We start from the raw sequence: 27,099 nt of genomic DNA on the forward strand, positions 1-27,099 counted from the left end.
GACCAGCATAAATGTGGGGCTGCTGGGAAGGGCCACAGGAAGACCCACTAACTGTGTTAGTCCAGGAGATTCAGTCTGACACTCCAGGGAACCTGTGCTCTGTTGTCCCTTGATCAGACTTCTACTCTTGCTCTTGACGATCTTCAGCAGAAAGGCACATGGAAGGGCCAGTAAGCTGGGTCTGAAGCGGTAAAAAGGAAGCGCCTGAAGAGGGCTCTCTGTCCACAGCAGCCCAGTGGCCAGTAGAAGAGATGCTGGGCTGCCCCAGTGGGCAGCATGCAGACAAGGAGAAAGGACTTCCTCCACAAACAGCTCTTCCTGGCTGACTTTCCACATGACACGTAAGAGGTGTGCCTGCGGCAGCGGTGCCTGGCTCCTCCCAAGCAGCCATTGACTCAGGCTGCCAAAGCAGCAGCACAGCAGAGTCCAACCGGGCACAAGCTTTCCCAGGTCTGCTCCCAGAAGTCCCAAAGCTAGAATGCTTCCTAACTCATCACCACGGATTCTAGGCCATGGGGCCTTGAAGTGACAGCCTGCATTCTGATACGGGTTGGACGAAGCCAGAGGACTTTAGTGTCTTGTCCAGTCCTCAAGCCCCAGCAGCAAAGCACCTGCGCAGGCTGGCCTCTAGCAGCCTCCTAAGCACACAGGGGCAGGCTCCAAACGAGATCCCCTCCTGGTGGCATATCACAGCCCTCAGGTGTGCTCCGGGGAGGCTGCTAAGTGAGCAGCTACGATCTTGGGAGCAAGCTTGCCAGCAAGAGGTGCATCATCGAAGTCCACTTAGCTACAGCTTGCCACTAGTACACAGGGCAGATCCTCTGTTCCCTCCAGCTAGAACTGTGGTCATGTACACACCTGTCAGAGACCACCAAGAGAACAAAGAGGTGGGGACGAAACGTGTCATTCCCCCAAGGGAGAACAAGTCTTCCTAACTTAATAAATTACTAAGGTAGGTTAAGAGTCAGTGCGCATGACAGAGTCCACTTGCCTTGATCCTGTCCCTCGAAGCCAGCTCTATTGGCCTTGGAAGAGAAGGGCAGAAGCAGCTGACACCATGGGGGCTGGTCACATCGCTTATGAGCTTGTGGAACACAAGGACAAAAACAGCATCCTGAAGAATTTCTTTTTCTCCATGAACTAATCTGTAGTGAGAACCACTTCTCCAGGTAAGAGACAGCCTGGAGACAGACCCAGAGATCAGCAGGCCCTGAGAAAAGGAATCCTTCTGAGATAGACAGACACATGGACACACCTGAAGAGACGAAGTGTTCATGAATGCCCTTCTGAAATATATTTAAAAACAAGAAGGAAGAAAACCAAACCTCAACCAAACTCACTATCACTGAGTCAATCCCTATACAGTGACCCTTCATCATGTTTTCCATGGAGCCACTGGTGGATTTGAACTGCCAACCCTTCAGTTAGTAGCTGAGAAAACAGCCAAAAGCAAGGCAAGACAATTTCTCTTGCCTTCTCTGAAGTTTGTTCCCAAGTCTGAACACTGACCTTGAGATGAGCCACTTCTAAATGTATTTCCGATGCTCAGGGAGGCTCGTGGGAGGGAAGGACAGGAATCACAATTAGTTTAGGAAGCAGGGCACAGGAGTCTGTCAGGGGACTCCTTCCAGTCCAGGCTGTGGAGGCAGCATGGAGGTGAGGGGCTGTGGTTCCCCTGCCCCTAATGATTGTAAATGATCGAGCACCACACAGTATCATGAGTCACCGCACTTGCGTGGAACTCAACTTCAAGTCTGTGCACGCTGACCTCACACACTCACCCATGGAAACAGGGTGTCCTCTGTTCACGAGGGCAACTGAACTCTTTTTCACCCTTTTCTCTGTGACACTCTTTTCTCGTGTCACAGGCTCAGGCTACATATATGTCTGAACCCACAAAACAGCCACTCTCTAAGCTTTCTGTGACGCACAGAAGCACATCCACCCTGGCTACCCTGTTCCTCAGCCTTGTGCGCTCACAAGCATTTCCTGAGACCTTGGGTACCTCTCGGGCTTCTCTACTTGTCCTCAGGCTAGTCAACAGACAGGAGGCAAAAATCCACGCCTCACCCCTGAGGCACACACTGCTAATCAAGGCTTTACTAAGGAAGAAACAACTCCTCAACATCCCAAATCTAGAGACAAGAGTCTAAAAACAAAAGCTCTTTTAAAATACAATAGAAATATTTTCAATTTAGGCAGCACTTCATACCATCAAAGAGTAAAAGCAGCTAAGAATACAACAGTATTATGACCCATGCTGAGGGGCTGTGAGGCAATAAAAGGTCACATCAAGCCAGAGAGAGAATAAAGATTAAAAATTCAAGGCCTAGGCCTGGTTTGAAACTACTAGGTGGATCCACCCACGCAGTGGAGAGCGAAGTGGTAAGAGAATATTGAGGTAAAATATTTGGGAGATATAAGAAAGTGATAGGATTGATTTTATAAAGAGAGAGAATTCATACATACGTAATCTAAAGTTGGCCCAAGAGAGGAGAAAATGTGATGTGGGGAGACTAAATTTTTAAATAAAGTGAGCAGTGCGGAAGGAATGAGTTGGGGAAGGTGGGGCAAAAGGGAGGAAGGGGGAATAGGGAGATAAGATGAGGGAGAAGAGCTGAAAAAGCTCTGGGTTAAAACAAGCATAAATCAACAGTGACAGCATTGTCACTGGTAGTACCTTTCAGTTTCAACTCCCCACCCTCTTCCCACCCTCGGTCTACCTGGCCAAGCAGGTGCCAGACAGTTCACAAGACAGTGACCTTGTCTTTCCCCAGAGCCTGGAGTTTATCCCAGGCTCTGAGGACTGATACTAGGGGAGACACACAGGGGTGGGGTGGCCTGACGTAGAGAATGTACCACGATCTATATAATGGCACTGGTGGAGGTGATGACAAGGGGAGCACTGGTTGGCTGGATCAGCTCGTAGATGGCCTGGTATGTCCCCACCACGAAGCCCACAAAGCCCAGGATGCTGATGAGGGCGTCCTTGAAGATGGTGAGGGGGCTGATGCCTTCTGAGTAGTAGGTAGCGATCTCCAGCAGGGGTGGGATGATGAGGGCCAGGGCGCTGCTGCTCACGGAGCCCACCAGGGAGATGACCAGGTCCAGGCGGGGGATGAGGATGGCCAAGACGCCTGTGGAAGAGAGAGAGGGAGAATATAGTTGATCAGGGTTGCCTGGAATCACAAAAGATCTCCTTACTGTGGAACAAATCCTCATTTGTCAGTGTTAATATAGAATGAAGAGCTCTCAGAAACTGAGACATGATCAGGTCCAAGGCCCTCGTTCAGCAAGGGAGAGTAACCTGGATCCTCCTGCAAGGCAGTGACCAAACAGGGAGAGAACATCAGCTGTGCTGGCTCTGTTCACCTGGCATTCAGCTTTTCCTGCTTTAGAACATTATTTCCTTCTTTCTTTCCAAGGGAAAGGAGCCAAATTAAAGCCAGGCCATCAAGTGAGTGTCTGCCAAACAAGGGGACAGACAAAGGAGGCAGGCCATTTCTCAGTGACTGAGGGCACCCCCAACACAAGCAGCCATACGAGATTAACGAGAAATAAAGGAGGAATAAGAGCCTCTTCCTTTTGGCAGGCTATCACAATAAGCCCTATTTCACAGAGCATTTTCATACAGACAAAGCAGAGGGCGTTCTGTGGGTGGGCTGAGCTCAGAACCCAAGCTCTTCACAGCGACCACATTCCCGCACCAGCAAAACGAGTGGTTCCACATCTGAAATGCGACTGAAGGGACAGCATAATCCCCATTTTGTGCATCTGGTGCCCACCTGGAGCCTGACTCAAACCCAACCTTGAAAAGAACCCATTAATTCCAGAGGCAGAAGCGGGCCATAAAAATTCTTAGCTTAGGAAGGGAAGAGCAAACACAGATGCACCAGGTAGAGTCTCATCTGTCCTAGCAGTTTAAAATTAACTCACCCTACATGACTCAAAGCAAGTACAGACAAAGTGAGTACGTGACCCAGAGAGGGCAAAAGCAGGCAAAGGAGCCAACCAATGAAAAGGCGACCCACATGACTGATTCCCCTGCCCACCAACCATGTTCCCAATCTCCACGCTCTGCACAGAAGCACCCGAGAAGGCTTTAAAACCAATTGTGTGCTGGGGGACGGGGGTGGATTTGGGGCTCTTTCACCACCTTTCTACTGAGGGAGGGAGCCTCCACATGTAGAAAATTATTCTGCAGCAAAAATCATGTTCTTTGTTTCTTGTATACATGAGTCTTAGTTTTTTTTAAGGAGACAGCATTCTTAGGCATAACAAAGAGGACAAAGAAACCCATAAACATGGATGGTGGCCTGCACCAGGAAATGCCACTGGTTTCTGTACTGTACCAGCGACTCCAGCAGTAAGTGGTGAGATCCTCTAATGGTGCTTGTTAAAACACAGAGGTGGTGGCTTCATCCTGTGCTCTGCTTGCCCACCTTCTAATTCTACAGCCCACTGACCCATCCCTCCCCTCCAAATGATCACCTCTTTCAGGTGAAAAGAGGCTAAGGTTTCATGAGCTTATTAAGAATTAAGGGCTCAAGAATTAAACTCATCTAATTGAGTCCTTCTGCTTGCTAGCCGAGCAGCCCTGGGGGTTTTATGGCTTATTTTTGTTCTATAACAAGTTTCCTTATTAGCTTATGGGGAAGCCAATAATCCCTATATCATGGGGATGTCATTATGATCAAAGAAGGTTCTCCATGGACTTCAGCATAAAGTTTGATTTGATGTAAAAGTTTCTAAAGCCCCAAAGGGTTCCACAGGCATGGGATATGTGTTAGTATTATCTTTACAGTTATATATGTTGTTGCTTATGAAAAATATATAATGAACTCATTACTAATCAAATAGAGTTGGCTGGACTCTCTGCAGGGCATCAGTGACCCATCAATGATCAATGCTGAGACAGTAATCAGAGAATATCTACTGCCTCCCTGTACCTTAGGAGAGCCTTGCATCTTCTGTGAGGGCTTCGGTTCCAGCTTCATTTTATAAAGCTGACATGCTTGCACAACCACGCCTAACAACCACCTGAAGGCCCCCACTGGTGAGACTGTCAGAGTACCCAGTCCAATGCAGTTAACTTTACCTTCAGAGTTAAAGCCAGTCACCACTTCTTTGGTTGAGCATCAGATAAAAGACTTGGGTTGCATTAGAGCTTTAAGTGAAACACACCTCTGAACTATAATGCTACTGCAGAACGGGAGGCACTTGAAACCAAGACTTGTCCAGAGAGGTACACAGACATGTTTTCTTCACTCCCACTTACTCACTGAAATAGCACCGTCCATTATGGCAGCTAATAGCCATGGATGGCTATTTAAATGAAAATTAAATAAAGAATGCTATTTCTCAGCTACACTTGCCACATGTCAACAGCTCTGTGGTCACTGGGCCTAGTGGCTACTGCACTGGACAGCACATTTATGAACATTTCCATCACTCCAGAAACTCTAGCAGGACAAAACTGCTTAACATTAATTTACTGAGATGGCTCCACCTAAGTTAAATGAGTATATAAACAAACTAACCATAAAAAACCTGTTGCTACTGGGTTGGTTCCAAGGTGATCCTGGTGTGCAGAGTAAACTGTGCTCCATTGGGTTTTCAAGGCTGGGATCTTTTATGGAAGTAGATCTTGTGGGTAAGTCTGAATAGCCAACCTTTCCTTTTATGGAATCAGGTTCTTGTGGGTAAGTCTGAACAGCCAACCTTTCTGTTAGCAGCCATGTGCTCAACTGTCTGCACCACCTAGAGTCTCCTCATGGCTATCTACCTCTATCATACTGGTTCTGACATCATGGAAAGAGAGGTTTAGAGAGATAACATAACAGAGAGTGGCAAAGCTGAGACTAGAACCTAGCACCTCTAACATGGTACAGAACTCTTCTCATAGACACGATGTGTGATAAAGAATGTTAAAGCAGAAGGAGGGAAGATGGGGACCTGGTTGACAGCAGAAAGGCACTGTGAGTAATGAAGGGAGTCAGATATTCAGGTTCATTTCCCCCAAGACACATGGCAAGCACTTGGCTGACAGTCAATCCAGTAAGAAATCAGCAATGGTCTCCTTCTGCTTTTTCAGAGGAAATCAGACAAGAGTCTGAAAGCCTGATAACAAATGGCACATGCGTACCAAGTCTCCGATCGGCCTCTGCCACCGTCTTACGAACTGGCACAATCTCTTCAGCTTTCTTTTTCTACTCGTTTTATGACAATTATCCATAATTAACTATTTCCATAGACTAACTATAAATTAACTATATACATAAACTAACAGTTTGATTATTCTGAAAACCTTCAGAAAGTAAACAAAAAGTAGATTTTTAAAATGTACTCTGCAGAGAAAAATAGTGTTTAAGTCCTTAGCTATTTCCAAAGGAAAAGAGTTGACAGCATTCTCCAAACTTTCAAAATTTAATTTGGAAGGAAGCAGGAGATAAAAAAACTCAAAAAGCATTATTCGAAGAGTTAGTAGGCCGATAACAAAATGAAATCACTATTATGAATAATCCAATGCTCAGCATGACCTCATGTGCTGTGTGTCCTCTAAGATTATGTGCCCTGTCTGGGGTCTGGTGTCTACCTGTCCAATGTCACCCTCACAGTGATGGATCTGGTGAGATGGAGCTGCAGGTGGACACCATGCTGAGGGGAGAAAATGGAGCAGGTAGACACCGCAGGTCTGGAGAAAAGAGACTCAGGGAAAGAGAGGCGCAAGAGCGTGGCTGGGAGTCCCAGGTGCTTATTCCACTCCACTACTTCCTGAGGCATTGGTTACTTAACCTCTTTACACTCTGCTCTACAACTGAGAAGTGGGGAGGTTTAAATGAGAGGATGCATGTAAAGAGCTCAGCGTACTAAACAGGGAGCAAATGCTTCACAAAGCTTAGTTTAAGGAGCCCTGGTGGTACAGTAGAATAAGCACTGGGTTGCTAACCAAAAGGTTAAGGGTATGAATCCACCAACTTCTCAATGGAAGAAAGGATGCAGTCTGTTTCTGTAAAGATTTTCAACTTTGCACACCCCATGGGCAGTTCTACTTTGACATATCAGACTGCCAGGAATAGGAATAGACCTGATGGCAGTGGGTGGGCTGGGTAAATGTTCATATTTTCAGCTGTCATTGCCCTGTAACAATTTGTGTAGCCCAGGGCTACCTTCTCACCATCTGATTCTCAATTCGCTTACACATAACGATCTCTGAAGTCTCATCCAAAGCAGACATTTTATGCAACTGCATAATACAGTTTGAAACCCTTGGGAATTTGTCTGGGAAGGGACCTTAGCTCACCAGCAAAGTGAAACAGTGGGAAGAAACCATGCAGCCCAAGGCACAGCTGGGTGGTGAGACTCCCTTGCAAGAACCCATGTTTATAAAAAAAGGCAGCTTCGAGTCTATCTGGCTTTGTACTGTTAAAGGAAGTGGGTGCCATCCCTTTCGTACTAGGTGCTGGGATCCCTATAACTCAAGGTCAAGACAGGGGAATGTGTTTTTATCAGAGGAAATGAGCTCCTGGTCTAGATGACAGCCTTCTAGTGGGCCGTTACCTGCTCAGTCTCTCTCCTATCTGCCTGGGAGGACAAAGGGGAGCGCTGCAATTTGGATTAAGTAGAGTCAGAGACATGTGGTCCACCCTGATAAGTGTTAATTAGAAACAGAAACAGAGGCTTGATCCACTAGAACTGTTAATCAGGGAAGACAAAGATCTTCGACTCCATCATGATTTTCAAAGCACTCTAAAAGCTGGCCCTTGTACTTAATACAATAGATAAATAAGGTGAGCATGCTTTATAAAATTTTCCATAACAGAGTTTGAAAGAGGCAAACTTTTCTCTTAAAGGCCAGGGTCACAAGCTGCAGAAGGCAGAACCTCCTTTTGATCCGGCTGAGCTAAATTCTATACACCTACACCCTAAATAAAACTGATAGTGGAGAAAGATAGTGGGGGGAAGACAAGGCACAAGGAAAGCACTCCTCTCCCTAATCCAGGAGGAAGAGGATATAAGGATTCTCAATCAGATTAGTAAAAAACAGCCCCAAAGGTCAAAAGGCACAGATATATGTATTGCCACCATGCAAACAGCTTCAATTCAAGGGGCAGGAATATGCTACTGAGGAAAAACAGACTCTACTCATGGAACACAGAGGCATCCCAGATCACTTCTAGTATCAACTATATTCTGTGAGTCCATGTCTCCTAGAAAGATAAAATCACCTGGTAAAGATTTCAGAAAGAAGCCAAGTGGGCACAATCTCTTCTCTCATCCCCCAAGTCCCTTGCCAGAAGTGAAGTATTCCTGCATGGCAGTAACAGAATTTGCACACCCGCTCAGGTACAGACATATACACAGCATGGGCGCTGGGGACCACAGGGCCTGGATGACATGATTACTCAAGATGTTCCAACGGGGTTACCACACGCCTTCACTTTGGGTGAAGTTGTTGTTGTTGTTATGTGCCGTCGAGTCGTTTGTGACTCATAGCGACCCTATGCACAACAGCCCTAAACCCTGCTCTATCCTGCGCCAACCGCACCGCCTCTGACACACCCATCCCGATTACCCCAGTCACCGAATCAATCCATCTCATAGAGTGTCTTCCCCTCCTGCGCTGTCCCTCCACCCTCCCAAGCATGATGTCCCTCTCCAAGGACCCGTCCCTCCTGGCAACATGTCCAAAGTATGTCAGATGAAGCCCCAGAATCCTTGCCTCCAAGGAGTAGCTTGGTTTAATCCTCTCCAAGATGAATCTGTTTGTTTTCCTGGCAGTCCATGGTACATTCAGTACTCTTCTCCAGCACCACAGCTCAAAGGCATCAACTCTCCTTCTGTCCTCCCTAGTCATCGTCCAACTCTCTGATGCATAACAAGCGACTGCAAAGACCATGGCCTGTATCAGGCGCACCTTAGTCTCCAGAGAGACACCATTGCTCCTGAGTACTTTATAGAGGTCCCTAACAGCAGACTTTCCCATCGTGATACACTTTTTGATTTCCTGACTGCTGGTGCCAAGAGTGTTGAATGTGGAGCCGAGCAAACTGAAGCTGTGAACAATCTCAATCTCTTCGCCATCCATCCTGATGCTACCAATTGGTCCAGTGGTGAGAATCTTTGTCTTCTTGGCATTGAGCCTCAGTCCATACTGAAGACTGCAGTCCTTGACCCTCCGCAGCAAGTGCATGAGGTCCTCTTCAGTTTCAGCAAGCAGGGTAGTGTCATCTGCATAACGCCGATTGTTAATAGATCTTCCACCAATCCTGATGCCACAATTCTCCTCATGGAGCCCAGCTTCTTGGATAATCTGCTCTGCATAGATGTTGAAAAGGTATGGAGACAGGATGCATCCCTGGCGTACATCCTTCCCAATTTTGAACCGAGCCACTAAAAATATGAATCTTGTAACTAAAAGAAGAGCCTGAGACTGTTAACAGCTTTAGTTTGCTTGGCTCCATAATCAGTACTCTTGGCACCCGCAACCAGGAAGAGCAACAACATCAGTCTGGAGACTAAGGTTAGCCTGATTTAGGCCACAGTTTTTGCAATTACTTGCTATGCATCAGAAAGCTGGACAGTGACAAGAGATGACAGGAGAATTAATGCCTCCTTTGAGCTGTGGTGCTGGAGAGGAATAATGACTATACCATGGACTGCTAGGAGAAGAAACAGGTTTGTCCCAGAGAGGGTGAGACCAGGCTTCTCCTTGGAAGCAAGAATTCTGAAGCTTCGCCTGACATACTTCAGACATGATACAAGAAGGGACAAGTCCTTAGAGAGCCACATCATGCTTGGGAAGGTGAAGGGACAGCACAGGTTAGGAAGACCCTTGACAAGATGGAATGGTTCAATGACCGAGGTAATGGGGTAGGCGTGTCAGCGACAGTGAGATTGGCACAAGATAGAGCAGGGTTTAGGGCTGTTGTACATAGGACCGCTATGAGTTGCAGGCAACCCAACGGCAAATAACAACTAAATGAAACAACATGAGGCAAATGGTTATGTTCAGCAGAGAGACTGACTGGAATTCTAGTGCCTGTGGTTTGGACCAATAACAGAAGAAGTTGAATTATGCACAAGAGAAGCAAAAAGCAACCAGAAGAACAAATAAACATTACAGAATGACCTTGGACACTTAACAGCTCCAGTGCCTGGAAGCTCTCTGCTGTTTTATTATGATGGATGCTGGTAAAGTCTCCCTAGAATACCCTTCACTGTCTGAAAATCTGCACTATTCTTAGACATCTAATTTTATGGACTGAAACACAGAAACTATAACAATAGGTTCAAGTGTATCAGAGATGATGAGGATGGCCCAGGATAGGGCAAGGTTCAGATCCGCTGTTTACAGGGTTGTCCTAATTGACTCAACTGGCACATAACAACAACAACATAGATAGATAGATAGATAGATAGATAGATAGATAGATAGATAGATAGATAGATAGATAAATAAGGTTGGCAGTTCAAACCCACATAGCTGATACAAAAGAAAAGTTTCATGATCAATTTCCAGAAAGATTACAACCAATACCATTTCTGAACACTTTGTTGTGGTGGTTTTTTATGGTTTTAAAGAGCAGAAATTTATTGCCTCACAGTTTGTGCCCCCAAGTTGCATTTAGCGTGTTGGTGTGTCATGCTTCTTTATGCGTCCCTTGGGGAAGACTGTTTCTTGTCTCCCCGGCTTCTGACAGACCCCGACTCTCATTGCCATAAACAGGCTTTTCTGCACATGGCTGTCCTCTGTGTCTCCTCTCCTCGGTTACACAGTCACCACTCAGATTGGATTAGGACTCAAGACTTTTCCGGAATGACTGCCAATTAACATTTCCAAACAAGCTCACTTTCAGGACCATTTTGGGGAGGAATCCATTCAATACATAATATCTAGGTTTGAGGACACACCATAATCTCATGCTCAGACTTATCCTTGTCTGAGGACCTAAGAAGGCCTGAGTCAGGCTTGCACTGGAATTTCCCCAGGATGATCCCGGCAGCACAGCATCCAGACGCTGAGTTCCACATCCAGCCCCAGAAATGATGCCAGAAATGGCCACACTACAACCAACACAAAGAGGGAGATTCAGCTCTCATTGCATGACAGGCCCTGGCTAACCAAAGACCACCTACTTACTCACGTCCACCACCTCCATGTGAGATAGGCTGAGGAAATGCAGGCAGATAACAGGAAGTCACACTTGGTCTCGGACTTTTCTTTAGAAAAGGGCTGAGCTCTAGACTGCCAAACCGGGGTGTGACAGTTGTCAGTGCATTAGTTTAATCCTTTGCACTCCTTGTCACTACCCCTACCCCCCAGGGAGTCCTAAGGATCTCTTCATCCTATTAGAAGGTCTGATCTGGCACTCAAGCCTGGTTTAAATTGTTTTTTGTCAAACATTCTTTTAAGTGGTATAGCACTGGTCTGTGCATTGATGTACTGAGGTAACTTGTGGTTGCTGTGACGCTAAACACTGTGACACTGATGTGCCAAATGCAATAATGGTTACCCATAGCGGACAGTGTTTGGTGGAGCTTCCAATTAAAACAAGCTTGGACGCAGGAGTGGCATCCACTTCCAAAATGGCTTGCCTGTCCTATCCTGTGCCATCCTCATCGTCTCTGACACACTTGAACCCATTGCTGCAGTCACTGTGTCAATACATCTAATAGTGGTTCTTCCTCTTTGGCTGACCCTCCAACTTTCCAAGCATGATATCCCTTTCCAAGAAATAAAAAACCTCTCCTAAGAACATGCCCAAAGTATGAGAGATAAAGCTTCTCCATTACTGCACAATGAATAAAGATTGCAGAACAAGAATTGATGTCTTTGAGTCGTGATGCTGGAGAACAGCAATGATATCCCATGGACTGCCAAAAAGAGAAACAAGTTTTGGAAAAACTGCAGCCTGAGTCCTCCCTGGAGACAAGAATGGCAAATGTCAAGAGCAGAACTTGTATTTCATGGTTGATTTTTTTTTTTAAATAAATCACCAGGCATTTTTTCCAAGGGCATAGAGCATGGTTTAGGGCTGTTGTACATAGGGTCGCTATGAGTCGCAAATGACTCGACGGCACATAACAACAACAACAACAACACTTGGATAGACTCAAACTGCCAACTTTTCTCTGCCTAACTGATGTAAGACATGGCAAATGTCACAGGGAACCAGTAGGAATAATCGAAGATTAATGCCTCAAGAAATTGAAAGAAACTATCCATCCTATACCTTCTGACTTCTCCAAGAGAAGTCAGCATCTCCAGTCTCTCCCTCTAAATAAACGCTGGACGTAAGGGGATCTGTTAAGTCTGCATTTCCAAAAATACATGCTGGAAGTAAGTGCTGTCCCATATGAAATCATAACAAAATGAGTACTCCTCTAGGAAAGGGTTCCTCTCTCTCTCCCTTTTCTCCAATAGACCAAAATGAAACATCAAGAAGTAGACATCAGCCAAGGCCAGCCTTGAGGTTGGTAGTGGTGGTAAGAGACTGACATCCAAGGAGAAAAGAAATGAGGCTGGATGAAATCTTCCTGCTCTCCTTGATGATGGGAGGAGAGAAGGAGAGGAAAGCTAGGAACCAGACAGAAAAACTCTAAGACAGCAATGGCACTAGCTACAATTATAATTCAAGAGTACAAACAAAACCAATGATTTACATCAAAGATCTAAAATCCTAGACGAGCCAACCTTATATCAAAAGATTTGAAAGCACAGAGGAACAAGAACAAAACGAACCTACACAAATACATTTATAGTGGTACTACTTTGAAATGCTTCTACTAAATCCCACAATTACTTCAAAATCTCCAGGCACAGTGACAGAAGCAGGAGTTTCAGAGATGAAGGGGCTGACTTCTTGAATAGGATAACAGAGCAACACTAAATCACAACATATCGCAGGAGAAGGGGAAAGGAGCCGAAGCCTCCTAAAGATCAAAAGCAACTCATGTCCTCTGTGCAGGGAGATGAGAGTCACAGGCAGAACCAGGGAAAGCAGGTGGGGGAAAATACCCAACCCATTTTCAAGAGGCATCTAAGGATAACACAAGGTCTATGAATCAGAGAGCACTGCCTCCTGTGGGGCATGGTGAAGAGACACCTGGCAGAAAGCAAGCCATATGCTACCTGGAGTCTAAGCCAGGTTTAAGGAGAAAATGGGGCAGACGGAAGAATCAGGCCCAGATCCCTGCCCCCACCCGAGGGAAAAGGAATTGTGTTATCAGTTACACAATGTTTTACCTAGATAGACTTAACGTGATCTAAAGAAAGGGAATTACGTGAGCCACCTTATCCTTTCTTGCAGTGTCCCATGGATTCAAGAACTGGAGTCCTAAGAGTTGACATCTAAACACTATACACAGAGATAATGCCTCATTATCCTTGCAGGAAACATACACCTCCTAAACAGTCTACTTAGAGCTGTTGGCAGAGGACAGGATTCAAATCAGGAGTTCAGGCATTCATACTGCCAGGATGCATCAAGGCAAATGACTATTTAAGTAAGGCATCGCACAGCCCTCCTTTTCTGTCACCTTGGTCACAGACACTTGCCTTTGGACAGTTCTGAGCATGGGGTCAGGTGGCCTATACAGCAAGTTGCTCCCAAAGGTTCATCTAGAAGGGGGTCTGCAGGTCTATCAGACAAAAGTCACAAAGGTCAAGTCAGTTCAGGTTAGGAGCATCTCGCTGGAGCTGGAAAATCCGAGATGTCCACCCTCATCCTCAAGAAATCCTCGGAGCAGGGCTGTCCAGGACTATATCAGAAAGGTGGAGAAGGCCTTCATTTCCTCAGCTACTGGGGGTTCTTGGCACCCACAAGTACAGGACACTGAGCTCTCACCGACTATCTCTGAAGTAAAATGAGGCAAACAACCAGAGCTGGCTTGAAGGGGTGCGGAATAGACTGAAGTCCACAATGCACTTTTTTGCTCAGGTGGATACAAAGCAAGGGCAGTTGCTTGCCTGTCCTCTCTTCTTAGCAGTCAGGTAAGGAAGCCAGTTCTGACTTCCCAGACTATAAGCAAATAGCCGACTACATGCTCATCTTCCCTTCCTAAAACAGTGTGTTGTGGTCCAATAGAAAAAACAAAAATTAGAGTTCTAACTTTATTCCAAAGACAGATAATCTTGGGGAATTTCCAGGCAGCTTCAATACAGTAAGCAAAAAGGTTATTGGCGCTAACAACACTATATTGTGGCATGGAGGAGGAACAGTGGAAATGTATCCACATTTACAACATTCCTCTTACCAAAACCATTTATGGAAAATAGGCACTGCATTGGAACATATATCTCTGGATTGGAAATGATGATATTGTTAATACTTCTAGCCGTAAGCTTAAAAGATTATAATGTTCAAAATTATTTGTTATACATTTGCTCAAATTTTTCCCTCTTTTAACAACTGGGATCTAGAGGGAAAAGACCAGAGAACGGCCAAAATTGTTGGGGCAGCTATTGCTGCCAGTTTAGGGCCTGTGTCAGGAAAAGGAAGTCTTACTCATATACAGTGCCACACAAAGGTAATAAAGGAGGTCAGAATTGCTTCCACTGTGGAAAGCTGGGCCACTTCAGTAGACAGTGTCACAGACGAGAGCCACAGATAGGCAAGGGAGTAGAGAGGAAGCTCCCACTCACTTGCTTTAAGTGTGGCTCTGAAGGACACTTGGCCAAGGTGGCCCACATCAGGTCCTCGTGGCAGACAGGACTCACAGGCCCCAGCTCCCAGCTGGAAACAAAGGAGGACGCGTCAACGATTTAGATCCTCCCAGAAGAGCCATGGATGAGCATTAACATTACTGGTAAGTATATTCATTTTATCCTGGACACAAGAGCCTACTAATTGGTCCTAAAAGCCTTCTGAGGTCCCAACTCTTCTCACTATCTCTTAGTTGTTCGAATGGACGGAAAACCTCATAAGCAGTTCCTTACTTCACCTCTACCTTGCATGTGAACATCTGAGTTGTAAAACAGCCCAGTGGTAGATGGAATTTGCTCCAGGACTTAAGAACCATAAATGACAAAGCTGAGCCTCTACATCTTGTGGTTCCTAACCTGTACACTATAATAGACAAAGTGCTAGTCTATACGCCTTTTATTGTAAGAATCACCTTCCCTCTGTAACTTGATTTGTGCCACTACTAGAACCTCTACTCAGAATATTATTGCTTGTTAATTTTTGACTCATGTACTTTTAACTTGTTAAATTTGTGTCTTCTAGGTTGCAACATCTCCATGATACATCTTCAAGGATATGGACATGTACGGCTAAGCACAATTAATAACAGTATATCTAAATTCCAAAATCAATCTCCATAATAGTCTATGTGTTTCCTACTGCCAAAGGGGCCCTTTAGAGTAGTGAGAGAAGATCTTCACCCTGAAACCCACAGCGTCCCTTTTTAGCAGGAAGTAGCTAAGAGAATATGCCATCCCCTTTTCCTTATGAATCAGGGTGAAGTCTCTCTCAGGGAGGAGTGATAGGGAATGGCAAAGGACACACTGAAAAAGGAGATTAATCAGAATTGGCTTTGACAAGCACTGTGGCAATTGGACAATTAAAACAGACATTCGGGGCGGGGGGGAAGAACGAACTGGGGAGGAGGGTAGAGAAAACAGTGCAACAATGAATGAATGAGAACCCAAAATCTCTATAAATGTTCATTAAAACTAATAAAATAATAATTAAAAAAAACGGTTATTGGCAGTTAACGTTTCATCACAACACACAGACTTTCTGTCTATCTCTGTCTTTTGTTCATGAAAGCCCTAGGGACTGGGCACTCTTTGGGGTAAAAAAAGAAAACAGGAAAACAAGCAAGGCTATTATCACATCTTTACTCACATGTCAGGCAGACGAGAAGAGTGCGGACGAACAGATCTACCACTAACCCAAAATGCTCAGGTACCCGAGACACAAAGAATGGGATGATGATCTCCGCGGGGACGTAGAACTGGAGGGCGTAGGTGAAGAAGATGCCAATGGAGTACATCAGCTTGACTGACTGATACAACCTGCGAGAGAGACAGGATATTCTCAAACATCTGTTGGATGGGACTGTTGCAATTTGGTGATGCCCATCAAAGTTACAAATGCACCCATCTAGGACTGCATCCTGAAAACAGACTTTGCACACGTGCACACAAACGTTCAGTCAAAATACTTCGCTGCAGCATTAAGGACAAAAAGACAGAGGAAGACTACTTAGATGCTAATCAACTGAGAAGTGGTTAAGAGTCATAGCACCCCATCCATCGATTCACATGGATGAGACAGCACTCTACACGACGACATGGAACTATCACCATGATACACTGTTAAGTGAACATGAAGGAACAGAACAGTGTCTGTGGTATGCAACAATGTATCTAAAAAAGGAAAGAGAGTAAAAACAATTCCCCCTACCCACACACAGGTAAACCGCGTGGACTGACACAGTCCCTGCGGCAATGGGCTCAAGTGTGTCTGAGGATGGCACAGGATAGAACATGGCTCAGATCTGTCTTTCAGAGGGTTGCTATGGGTTGTACTTGACTGGACAGCACCTAACAACAACAAAAAACCCATTATTACGTTCTCATACACACCAATAACCTCCATAAGGAAGCACGAGAAATGAGGAAGCACACTCTGAAATGGAAAGTCATGGAACTGGGGACTAGGGGAAGAGATAGCATTGTCCCTGTATACCCTTGGAATAATTAGAATCTTTACCACAGGCGTCTATCCTGTTAGAAATGAAATATCAAAGTGAGGTGTGGCAGCATGCCTCTTTCTGTCATCCAGTTCAGTGCTCTAATTCAGAGTCAGATGGTGACCACACAGGCTCCAGTGGCAAGAGCACAGTCTACACCTTCAGCCCCTACAGCCACCTTCTCACCATCGCTTCATTTAGAGTTACCCCGTGAAGCTGCTGACTCACCTCAGGGTAATCCCATTATCATCCTGGTGTGGCCCACGCAGGGCAGAAAAATACTGGTTGTCAGTAATTGTTAACAGATCTAATGTGACCACTGAAAGGAAGGACCATCCTGCTCCTCAGCACAGCCTCGCCTCAAATAAGACCTCATTAATTAAACACAAACATCTGGCCTCTCTTGCTGGAAATCTAGTTAAATGTAGCTATTATACTAGACAGTGCACAGTAATACAATGTACATGGGCTTTCTCTATAGCTCAGCTTAATACTTGGACGTCCTAATGCTATCTTCGATGCGTGAGAAGTTGCTGCAGTCATTTGTGACTCATGGCACCTGCTTCTACACGGGAAGGACACCGTTTCTGGAACTACAATGACAATTTCCTGACCTGCATTTCTCATTCTTCCTCCCGGCATTAGGCTGGCAGGGAGCTGTGATCTCGGTGGGGTACAGACAGCCTGTGCCATCACAGCATCCTGTTCTCTTCCCGGCAGGGCACACACAGCCTCTAGGTGGGCTCCAACACCCAGTGTTTTGGTTAGCAGCTAAATACACTCAATCTCTTCCCCAGCTGTGGGACCACATGAGCAGGGGAATGCCAGGGGGATGGCTGAGTTTGGTATAAGGTTTTATTTGATCCCGCAATGAAGAATAAAAACTCTTTGGAAAAGCCAGCCAGTGGCTCTATAATTAGCCTCAGTGCATCACCCAAAGCCTTCTGTTGAGGTGGGAAGTCTGGAATCGGGATTATCATCTACAGAGACAGCCAAATAAACCCCCACCTAACTGGGGTGGAGCGCTGACAGCAGCTGTGTTTGGGTGTCAGAGGAAAGAAGACAGATGCTCACTAGGGCTTCAGAATACGTGGGCTGTTCCACTTATTTTCCTGCTCCACTTATTTTCTGTTTTTCTTAAAATGTAAAAATAAGCACCAGAGGGAAAGAGAAGGAAGGGCTGTTTCCGAAAGACATGGCTCATTTCAGCATCTCCCCCCGCCACCCCGCCACCCTTGGCCCCTAAGCCCCTGCTACATACACAGTGATATACTGCATAATTTTATTTTCTTTTTTTTTCTCAATTCACCTTTGCCTGAAGCCTCACTGCTCAGAGCTCTCATGCCACACTGGGAAGATTCAGGCTGCAAAGAAGGTGGTTCTAACGCCCAGGGCAGTCGGCAAGCATCTCACTGTCTGCCAGCACCTGCTCTCCATAATGAAATATTAATCTTCAAAACAGAACAGCTCCTAGGACACACTTTCTGACAGCTGTAGCTTTAGGAAGCATTTCAGTATGTCTCAGTATTTCCTTACAAGCCACCAACCAACGGTTACTGGGCAAGAAGTACAAAACACTTCTCGTCTCCCTGATGCTCCACAAGATCCTCTTGCCTTCAGATGGGGCCTGTGTTGCCAAGCGAAAGACCGCAGATACCAGATACCAAATACAGCCTTTGCATATGGTGAGTGGACTGGACACTCCACCCTTCGAGGGTCAGGAGTTCCAGGGAGAAGAGGCTTATCACTTAGCTACAACCACATGATTCGGTATCAGCCTCCACCGGAATCACAGGCCCAACACTCAGCATCAAGTTCAAGACAGCAGCCAATGAATTCACACAACTGTACCTCACTGCAATGTTCTTCCTCATGCATTTCATTTGAACTTCATGACAATCCTTGGAGGCAGGGGTAAATAATGATACCTGCTACCCAGAGAGAGAAGGAAGGAGGCAGCAAGGAACACACAGCAAGACTGTGACAGAAACAGGTCTCGAGTCCAGTCTTCTAAGCCAAGACATCTCTATCTCCTATGCCCCAGCTGCTTCCTGATTATATTAATTTATTTAGAAAATGCTTCATATAGAGTTTACTCCTCCTTTCCATTAAAAAATAGCAATCCCAAGGTGAACACTGTGTGCTCCACCTGGGTACAGCAGAACAAGATAGCTCCTGGCTCTGGGCTTGCAGCTTAGGGAGGCCACACTGCAAGCAAGCAGGCAATGACTACACGCCCACGTCCATGGCCTTCGAGTCAATTCTGTCACTTGGCAACCCTCTGCTGGGTTTCCGAGGCTGTATATCTTTATGGGAGAAGACTGCCCTCAGAGTAGCTGGTGGTTTTGAACCACGGACCCTTTGAGCACTCAACCATATTACACACTATGCTATCAGTGTTCCTTAAGGACAACACAACAAAATAAGACTTAGGACAGGAAAGGATAGGGTGCTATGGGAGCACAGAAAAAAGGCATCTAACCTAGACATGAAGTTGTGTGGGGTGGAGAGGTGCCAAGAGAAAGTTCAGCTAAGATCTCCCAGCTGAGTAAAAATTAGGAGGAGACAGGGTTAGGGCAGGAAAGGCGTTGACAGCCATGTTAAGGGCTTTGTTGTTGGGTGTTTTTTTGTTTGTTTGTTTGGTTTTTTCTTTTAGAAGCAAAAGGAAGTTTCTGAGGGAATTCATGATTGGATTAGGGATGGTGATGTTAACAATGAGTTAGGGAATGAATGAAACCAGTCAGTGGGTGGCTGGCATGAGGGACAGTGGGGTTTCAGGGACAGCTCAGCAGTGAACTAGAACAATGTGAGCTGACTTTAAAGAGAATTAGCTATCTATATGGATTCAAATTGATACCAGCAAGTTGCAAGGGTGGATGGGAAGCTTATGGGGCAGTGAGTGTATGTTACTGTGGGAGAAGCAGTTCAGATAAGGGATGGAAGGATGGCAGTGCAACATGAAGAATGTAATAGATGCCACTGAGCCCTAGGTGCAGAAACTATTGAAGTGGTGTGTATGTTCTACTGTGTGTATTTTTAACAATAATAAGAATGAGAGATAATTATGAGGAAGAATCCAGATCAGGATTGACTATTTTTAAGAAATTCCCAGTGCGCAGGCATCTTCCCATGCATCCCACGTACCAGCAGTTGGGCATGTTGAGGGTTATGCTGCCCTGGATGTGAGCTCCAAACTGCAGGTAGCCCAGACAGCCCATGCTGAGGTAGAGACAGGTGATGATGAACATCCCCCCATACAGGATGAAGGGGAATTTCCGGGGATCCTTCATTTTGTTTTCCAGGGGCAGAACCTGTAAGAGTAGTGAAAGGAGAGAAATCACAAGGGGTGAGAAAATAAAAACTAATGGTCAATAAGAAAAATAAAAATAAGCTACTTTATCCCCCACTATTGATGGGTTAATATTATGTGTCCATGTGATCATGATTCTCAGAATAATGAGACTATCTACATGTTACAAATCCCACCTCTTTGCTGTTAGTGCAGCCTAATTTGATAGAGGGGAGGTCTCTTCTGAGATGCTGCCTCCATGGAATATAAGTTTGGACTCTCTGGCGAAACTAGACAGCTTCTTGTCCAATCTGGCATCTGGCTCGTTACCTCAGGTTCTGAACCAGCTGCCTGCCATTTGTGCTTGCCAACCTTGAACTCAGGAGCCTCTGAGTCAGCAATCTTCAGCCCTGCCTGTCGGCCTTGGACTTGTCTTGCCATCTCTGGCCTTGTTAGTCTACCAGACACCTTTCTGCTAAGGTTGGACCCCTAGACCCATGGACTTGTAAACACCTGTAGACAGACAAGTATATGAGCCAGTTCCTTGAACATAAATTTCTTTCTCTCTCCCCTCTTCTTTATAAATAATACACATAGATGTATATACGCATTGCTTCACTGATTTTGCATCTCTAGAGAACTCAGCCTAAGTCTTTTAACATTCTCCAAAAGCATGTTTGTCTTTTTAGTAGACAAAGAAAAAAGTGTTGCTTGATTGAATTTATACTTTTGAGAACTACAGAGGGCCCTGGAATCCACTGGCTGAGCCTGAAAGTCCTAAAATATAAAGGCAGGGCAGGATTAGGACTCAAGACCCCTGGCTGGGCCCGGGTTCTCTATCCTTCTTCTGTAGGAAACCTGTCAGATTACGGTGCCCTTCACCCCATGGATTAGCCACATAATAAACGGGTCCGGTCTCACCATCCCCACCTGGCCTGAAAGAGAACAGGATACTGTGATCGCACAGGCTGGCTGTATCTGCCCAAGATCACAGCTACTTGCTGGTCTAATGCAGGAATGCAGGTTAGGAAAACGTCACAGTAGTCCTAGAATCTATGTCCTTCTGTCAGTGGAAGGAGGCACCAGGGGGGATGTTAGACTTATACGTTAGAGAAACTGCAGTCTTGAAGGTGGTATTACATAGCAATTGTCTCAGACTCAAATCCATAACAAAGCTTCAGACCCAGAGTCCTATTTTAAACCACTGGGCCCTGCTGCCTCCTCCTCCCGTCAAAGGACAACTCACACCAAAGCAAAGCAAACCCATTGTCACCATGTCAATTCCAACTCAGGGTTGCTGTCTTATAGGGTTGCTATAAATGCTTACAGAAATTCTACACATTATTATGTACACAGGCTGCCACATCTTTCTCCCAAGAACCAGCTAGTGGGTTTAAAGCACTAGTTGGCAGTTGGTCACTTCAACCAAGGCTCTTAGCAAAGAAAATTCACTGCCATTTAGTAGATTCTGATTCACAGCAACCATATAAGACAGGGCTGAAGGTCCCCACAGTTTCTATAGCTGTAATCTCTACAGACGGCTACATTTTTCTCCAGATGAATGGCTGGTGGTTTGAACTGTCAACCTTCTGATTAGCAGCTGAACACTTAAGTAGGGCTCCTGGCCAAGACAAAGTTCCGTCATTAAGGCAAATTCATTAAGGAACAACGTAAATAGCATGTATAATCAGGAAGTTATAAGTATTAACTCACTCTGGTACAAATGCAAGGAAAAGCCACACTGGGCAATGTCTACCTCACAATCTACCCTTGAGCAACAAATGTTGTTACATCATTTTCTTTGAGTGTCTGCAATCGTGAAGGAGCATGTGTGTATGCCAGCAATAGTCAACACCCAGACCTGAGAAACCAGGACCTGTGGAATAAGGCTCCTATTCTTATCTGTCCTCAATGGTACCCCATCCTGAACTAGTTTCAGGGTCCCATGTTTAAAATCTGGTGGTCTAGTGGGTAAACAGTTGCATTGCTTATCCAAAGGCAGGCAGTTAGAACTCAACAGCTGCTCAGTGAGAGAAAGATGGACAATTTCCTCCTGTGCAATTTACAGCCTCTGAAAACCCACTGGAGGGTCAGTGGTAAATTGGTTCTAATTCAGTGCCACACAACAACAATAACAGAAGTTTCTATACTTATCCTTCAGTTTCTATCATATGAAGACTATAAAGAGCCAGAGGACAGGGAGCCCATGTTCCCTTTGTTCTGTGAAATCCAAGACACAACAAACACACTGTCAGCAGCTGGGCACCTTACCCTTTAATCCTACTGAAGACCCACGGAAAATCTTCAATCCAAATCTAAGAGTCCAAATAGCAATGTTCCCTCCTATTGTAAAAGTAGAAGGTGTAAAGGCACAGATAATGATGCTTACATAATGACTCTGCCACCAAACCTTGGCTAAGGTATGAAGCAGAGATTGGCTTCTGCAGTGTTGGTGGAGAAAAGCAATAGATTTTGTATAATGTTCCTGAAGAACACTGGATCTCTGACATCCTTCCACACTGTACTCAATTCCTTCTTTGAAACCCTCAATGAAGGTGACTCATTTACATATAGAAAATACTCTACATCAGTGGTCTTTTACAGAGAAATTACTCATATGCTTACAGATTAAAAAATAAAATGCATAATATTATAAATTAAAGTATAGTTAATACTCACCACCTATCAAGAAATTTGCAAAGCACATCTCATTTAAGTAATTAGTAATAATCAGTAATTATTAAGGTACATTCTCAAGGCATTGAGTACTCAGAGAGTTTAAGTCCTAGGCCAAGGTCACATAGCTACTGGTAGAGCCAAGACTCACCCCTAAGTCAGCCTGACTCAAAACCCTGCATTTTTAATTGTCATATACTATTGCAATGGGTTTAAGGACTGCAGACACTGTGGGAATAACATGGGATCTGTTTGTCTTGCTGTTCCTTGGTATTGCTATACCTACATATACTTGATTGCACCTAACAACAAGAAAGCCATAAAATAAGTGTGCAATTGAGGGACTGTCAATATAAGCATTAAAAAAATTACATATTCCATCTTAAAAAGTTAGGAAACTCTGGTGGCCTAGTGGTAAGAAGCCACCCTGCAATCCCAAAGGAATGCAGTTCGAATCCACCAGCTGTTCTGCAGAAGAAAGATGGGCAATCTCCTCCCATGTGATTAAACTGTCTCTGAAAACATGCTGGAGGATTATCTATGGGTGGGTTCTGATTTAATGGTACACAACAACCATCTTAAAAAGTTAGAGTTGAAAAATGTCAATGGAAATCCCTGAGATTACTGTTCATGAAGTGGCCAGAAAGTTTCAGAAGGTCATTTCTTAGCCTTTTCTTAGCATTCATTGAAGTAGATTTCTAGAACATCAAAGGCATCAGAGAACAATGAAGCTCAAATAGTAAGTTAAAGCATAACTTACCATTCCGATGCCTTCAAATGTAAAAATGGCTGTGCCAAAGAACAGAGGGTAGGTATTCCAGGATGCGACCAAGGGGAGGCGGCTGGGGCTAGGAATTCTCTGCAAGAGAGAAAACAGAAAACAAAAGGCTATACAGAAATTCTAGGTTGGATCTCCAGATCAGAAAGGTCATACCTTTGTGCACATCCAAGATTCTCTGAGGGATAAAGTGTGATATGTGGCACATGAATTAGAAACATGAAAGCTTTGTACTTTTCCCCCTAGAGACTGAGAAAAACCTACCTGCTCTGGTAGAAGATTAATCCTATATTTTACTGAAAACCAGTGTTAAAGTGTTAAAGCCAGATGAATTAATTCAAACCTGTTTATTCAGGGCTGACAAATTAAAACCAGAAGAGAGAAATTTTTAAAATTTAGGGACTCTGAAATGCTTATATGAAATGGGAAATTACAGGTTGAAGCTCTGGAATGGATGACCAGAAGAACAAAGAAAGCCTTTTCAGGAGCGTGATTCATGTCACTGGATTTTTTTTTAAAAGTGTTAATTTTTATTTTATTTTATTTTTATTTTGTGTGTGTGTACCGTCAAATCAGATCTGTCTAGTACAGGAGGAGATTGTCCCTCCTTCTCCAGCAGAGCATCTGGTGGATTCGAACTGCTCGCCTCTGGGATTGCAGTACAGCTTCTTGCCACTAGGCCACCAGAGCTCGCCATATCACTCGATTTTGTCAACACTGTGGAGAGTGACATACATTCAGTGTAGTATAGTGAGTTGCCATCTTTGAGCTAGACAGCTGGTTTTCGCGCAGCCAGTTAAGAGTTTTGGTTGCTATGTGTAAAAGGAGCAGATGGGATGTGAGGATGGCCAAGTCTGACTTCTACCCATTTCATAAAGGGGAACTGTTCCCATCAATGATATCCTTTACAGCAAAGAGATATCTGCTTGGACAAACACAGCACCTCTCATGCTCCAGCACCTCTTTCTACCAGTAATTCAAGTCTAATATTCATTGCTAACTCATAGGCTTTAATCACAGTTGTGGCACTGAGAGTGGGGTTTATTAGTTAAGTAAGTTGGAGAGTGGAGGAAGCAAAGAATATCACCCAGTGCAAGTCCAGGTTTTAGCCTAGCAGTCCCAAGACACAATTCCTAAATTAGTTTAGGCTCCGGTTTTAGTTTAGTAGTCAGCTTTTCCTTCCATCACCCAGCAAGAACAGCAAATTGTCTCCAGGCTCCTCTGCTTACTTGCCACAGTTTATCCACAGCAATGTCACAGTTTCTTCACCACCATCACCTGGGTCTCATCACCAGGGTCTCACTCTCACCAGGGTCTTTTACCCGGTCTCCTTCAAGCCCTATTGCTTGCTCAGTGTGGGAATCATACTTTCTCTTATCCTGGTCTCACAGCTGTTGAGGATTTGCAAGACTATGTGTTTGCAGTTAAGGTAGCTGGTGATCAGAAGGGGCCTAACATAATGGCTAGAAAAGCTAATTTATACATTAACACTGCATTATACAAAAAGCATGCTGCCTTTTTTGTCTAAAGAGATTAAGCGTTTGCTGCTATTGTTGTTGTTAGGTGCCATCAAGTTAAGTACAACTCATAGTGACCCAGTGAACAAGATATCTGAACCCTTCCCTATCCTGTGTAATCCTCACACTTTCTTACACACAAGAGCCCACTACAGCAGTCACCATGTCAATCCACCTGGCTGAGGGTCTTCCTCTCCTTTGCCAACCCTCCAACCTGCCCAGCATCATGTTCTTCTCCAAAGATAGCCCCTTATAGCAATATGCCCAAAATATGTGAGGTGAAGCCTAATCATTCTTGCCTCCAAAGAGTATTCTTGCTGCACTCTCTCCAAGACATATCCATTTGTTCTCCTGGCCATCATGGGATATTCAGCACTCTTCTCCAACACCACAGCTCAAAGACATCAATTCTTTTTCTGTCATCCTTATTCATTGTCTAGATCTCAGAAATATAGCAAGTGGTCATAAAGATTATGGCTTGAATCAGACACACCTTAATCCTCAAACTGACATCATTATTCCTCAATAATTTGTAGAGGTTCCTAACGGCAGATTTTTCCAGTGCAATGCATCTCCTTATTATTGCCCATCTTTCTCCCACAATACTAAGGGTGTTAACTGTGGATCCAAGTAAGATGAAGCTGTTTACAGTTTTAATCTCTTCTTCATCTGTCATGACTCTGCCTATTGGTCCAATGGTAAGAGTCTTTGTTTTCTTGACATTGAGATGCAATCCATACTGAAGGTTGCATTCCTTGATCCTCTGTAACAAGTGCTCCAGGTCCTCCTCACTTTCAGCAAGCAAAGTTGTGTCATCTGCATAACACAGGGTATTCATGAGAGTCCAGCTTCTCGGATTAATTTGGTCAGCATACAGATTGAATAGATATGGGGGGAGAACCCAACCCTGAGGCACTCCCTTGTCAATTTTAAACCATGCAGTGCTCCCCTGCTCTGTTCACACAACAGCCTCCTGGTCCAGGTATAGGTTCTGCAAGAACACAGTTAAGCACTCTGCGACTCCCATTCTTCTCAATGTCAACCACAACTTGTCAAGATCCACATAGTCAAAACCCTTTGCACAGTCACTAAAGCACAAATCGACATTCTTCTGGTGTTCCTTACTTTCAGCCAGGATCCACCCGACATTAATTCCACCACATGGTGGCCCTGCATCAGGTTTCTGAAGCTGTAAGTCTTTGTACAGGGAGAATAACCATGGAGAGGCTGGTGCATTTGAGTCACTGAACTTCTGGTTATCAGTCTTACACAAAACCCACTATAGCACCAAGGCTCCATTGTAAATATTTACTGCCATCAAGCTGACTCTGACTCACAGTGATCCCTCATCAGATTTCCAAGGTTACAAATCTTGGTAAGAGGAGACTATCCATCTTTCATGGAGTCACTGGTGGATTTGAACTGGAGAAGTAGCCTTTTGGTTAGGAGCATAACAATGCTATGGACTATGTCACCATAATTCCATTGTAAATATGTCTCATTCACTGTGGTTGATTCAGAACTGACTCATACCTGATACTCCATAGGACTTCGGATGCTGTAAATCTTATTGGAACAGGCTGGGCATCTTGCTCCTGAGGAGAACAACCAGAGAGGTATGGCCTTTGGGGAATAACCTTGTTGTTGGCATGTCCTGTTGAGTTGGAACTGACTCATACCTGATCCTCCAGTGGGTTTTCAGATGCAGTTAACCACATGAGAAGACACTGCCCTTCTTTTTCCCCACAGAGAGATAGCAGATTCTAATCAAAAGCTTTTGGGCTGACATGTAATACCTTACTACTAAGCCACCAGTCTGGTAGAGTACAATTAAGGAAAGGAAATCTATTATTAATCTTTGTAGGAGGGATACTTTTTAAAAGATTTCAAAAACAACTATGAGATATCATCTCACCTCAGTAGTAAGAATAGCAAAATTCAACAGACGAGCAAACAGCAAATGCTGGCAAGATTGTGGAGGAACTGGAACATTTATTCCCAGTTGGTGGGAGTGTAAAATGGTGCAACCACCGTGAAAGGCAGTATGGCACTTTCTCAAAAAGTTGGAAATAGAAACACCATCTATTCCAGCAATTCCACTACTGGGAATATACCCTAAAGAAACCAGAACTGCC

At 44.7% G+C, this 27,099-nt stretch overlaps 1 protein-coding gene across 1 annotated transcript in view; it reads right to left on the reverse strand.

Moving 5' to 3' along the window:
• Positions 1-2,865: 2,865 nt before the first annotated feature.
• The window catches only part of SLC36A1 (solute carrier family 36 (proton/amino acid symporter), member 1), a 56,935-nt gene continuing 32,701 nt past the window's right edge, over positions 2,866-27,099 (reverse strand). Inside the window, exons 7-10 of the mRNA XM_006893741.1 lie at positions 23,430-23,528; positions 19,849-20,015; positions 15,855-16,024; positions 2,866-3,137 (exon numbers count right to left, since the gene is read on the reverse strand). Of these exons, the coding sequence (XP_006893803.1) occupies positions 2,866-3,137; positions 15,855-16,024; positions 19,849-20,015; positions 23,430-23,528 (708 nt within the window). The remainder of the gene's footprint in view (positions 3,138-15,854; positions 16,025-19,848; positions 20,016-23,429; positions 23,529-27,099) is intronic.

Source organism: Elephantulus edwardii, unplaced genomic scaffold (assembly GCF_000299155.1).
Source record: "Elephantulus edwardii isolate Elephantulus edwardi_28Jun2011 unplaced genomic scaffold, EleEdw1.0 scaffold00130, whole genome shotgun sequence".
Lineage (NCBI taxonomy): Eukaryota > Metazoa > Chordata > Mammalia > Macroscelidea > Macroscelididae > Elephantulus > Elephantulus edwardii.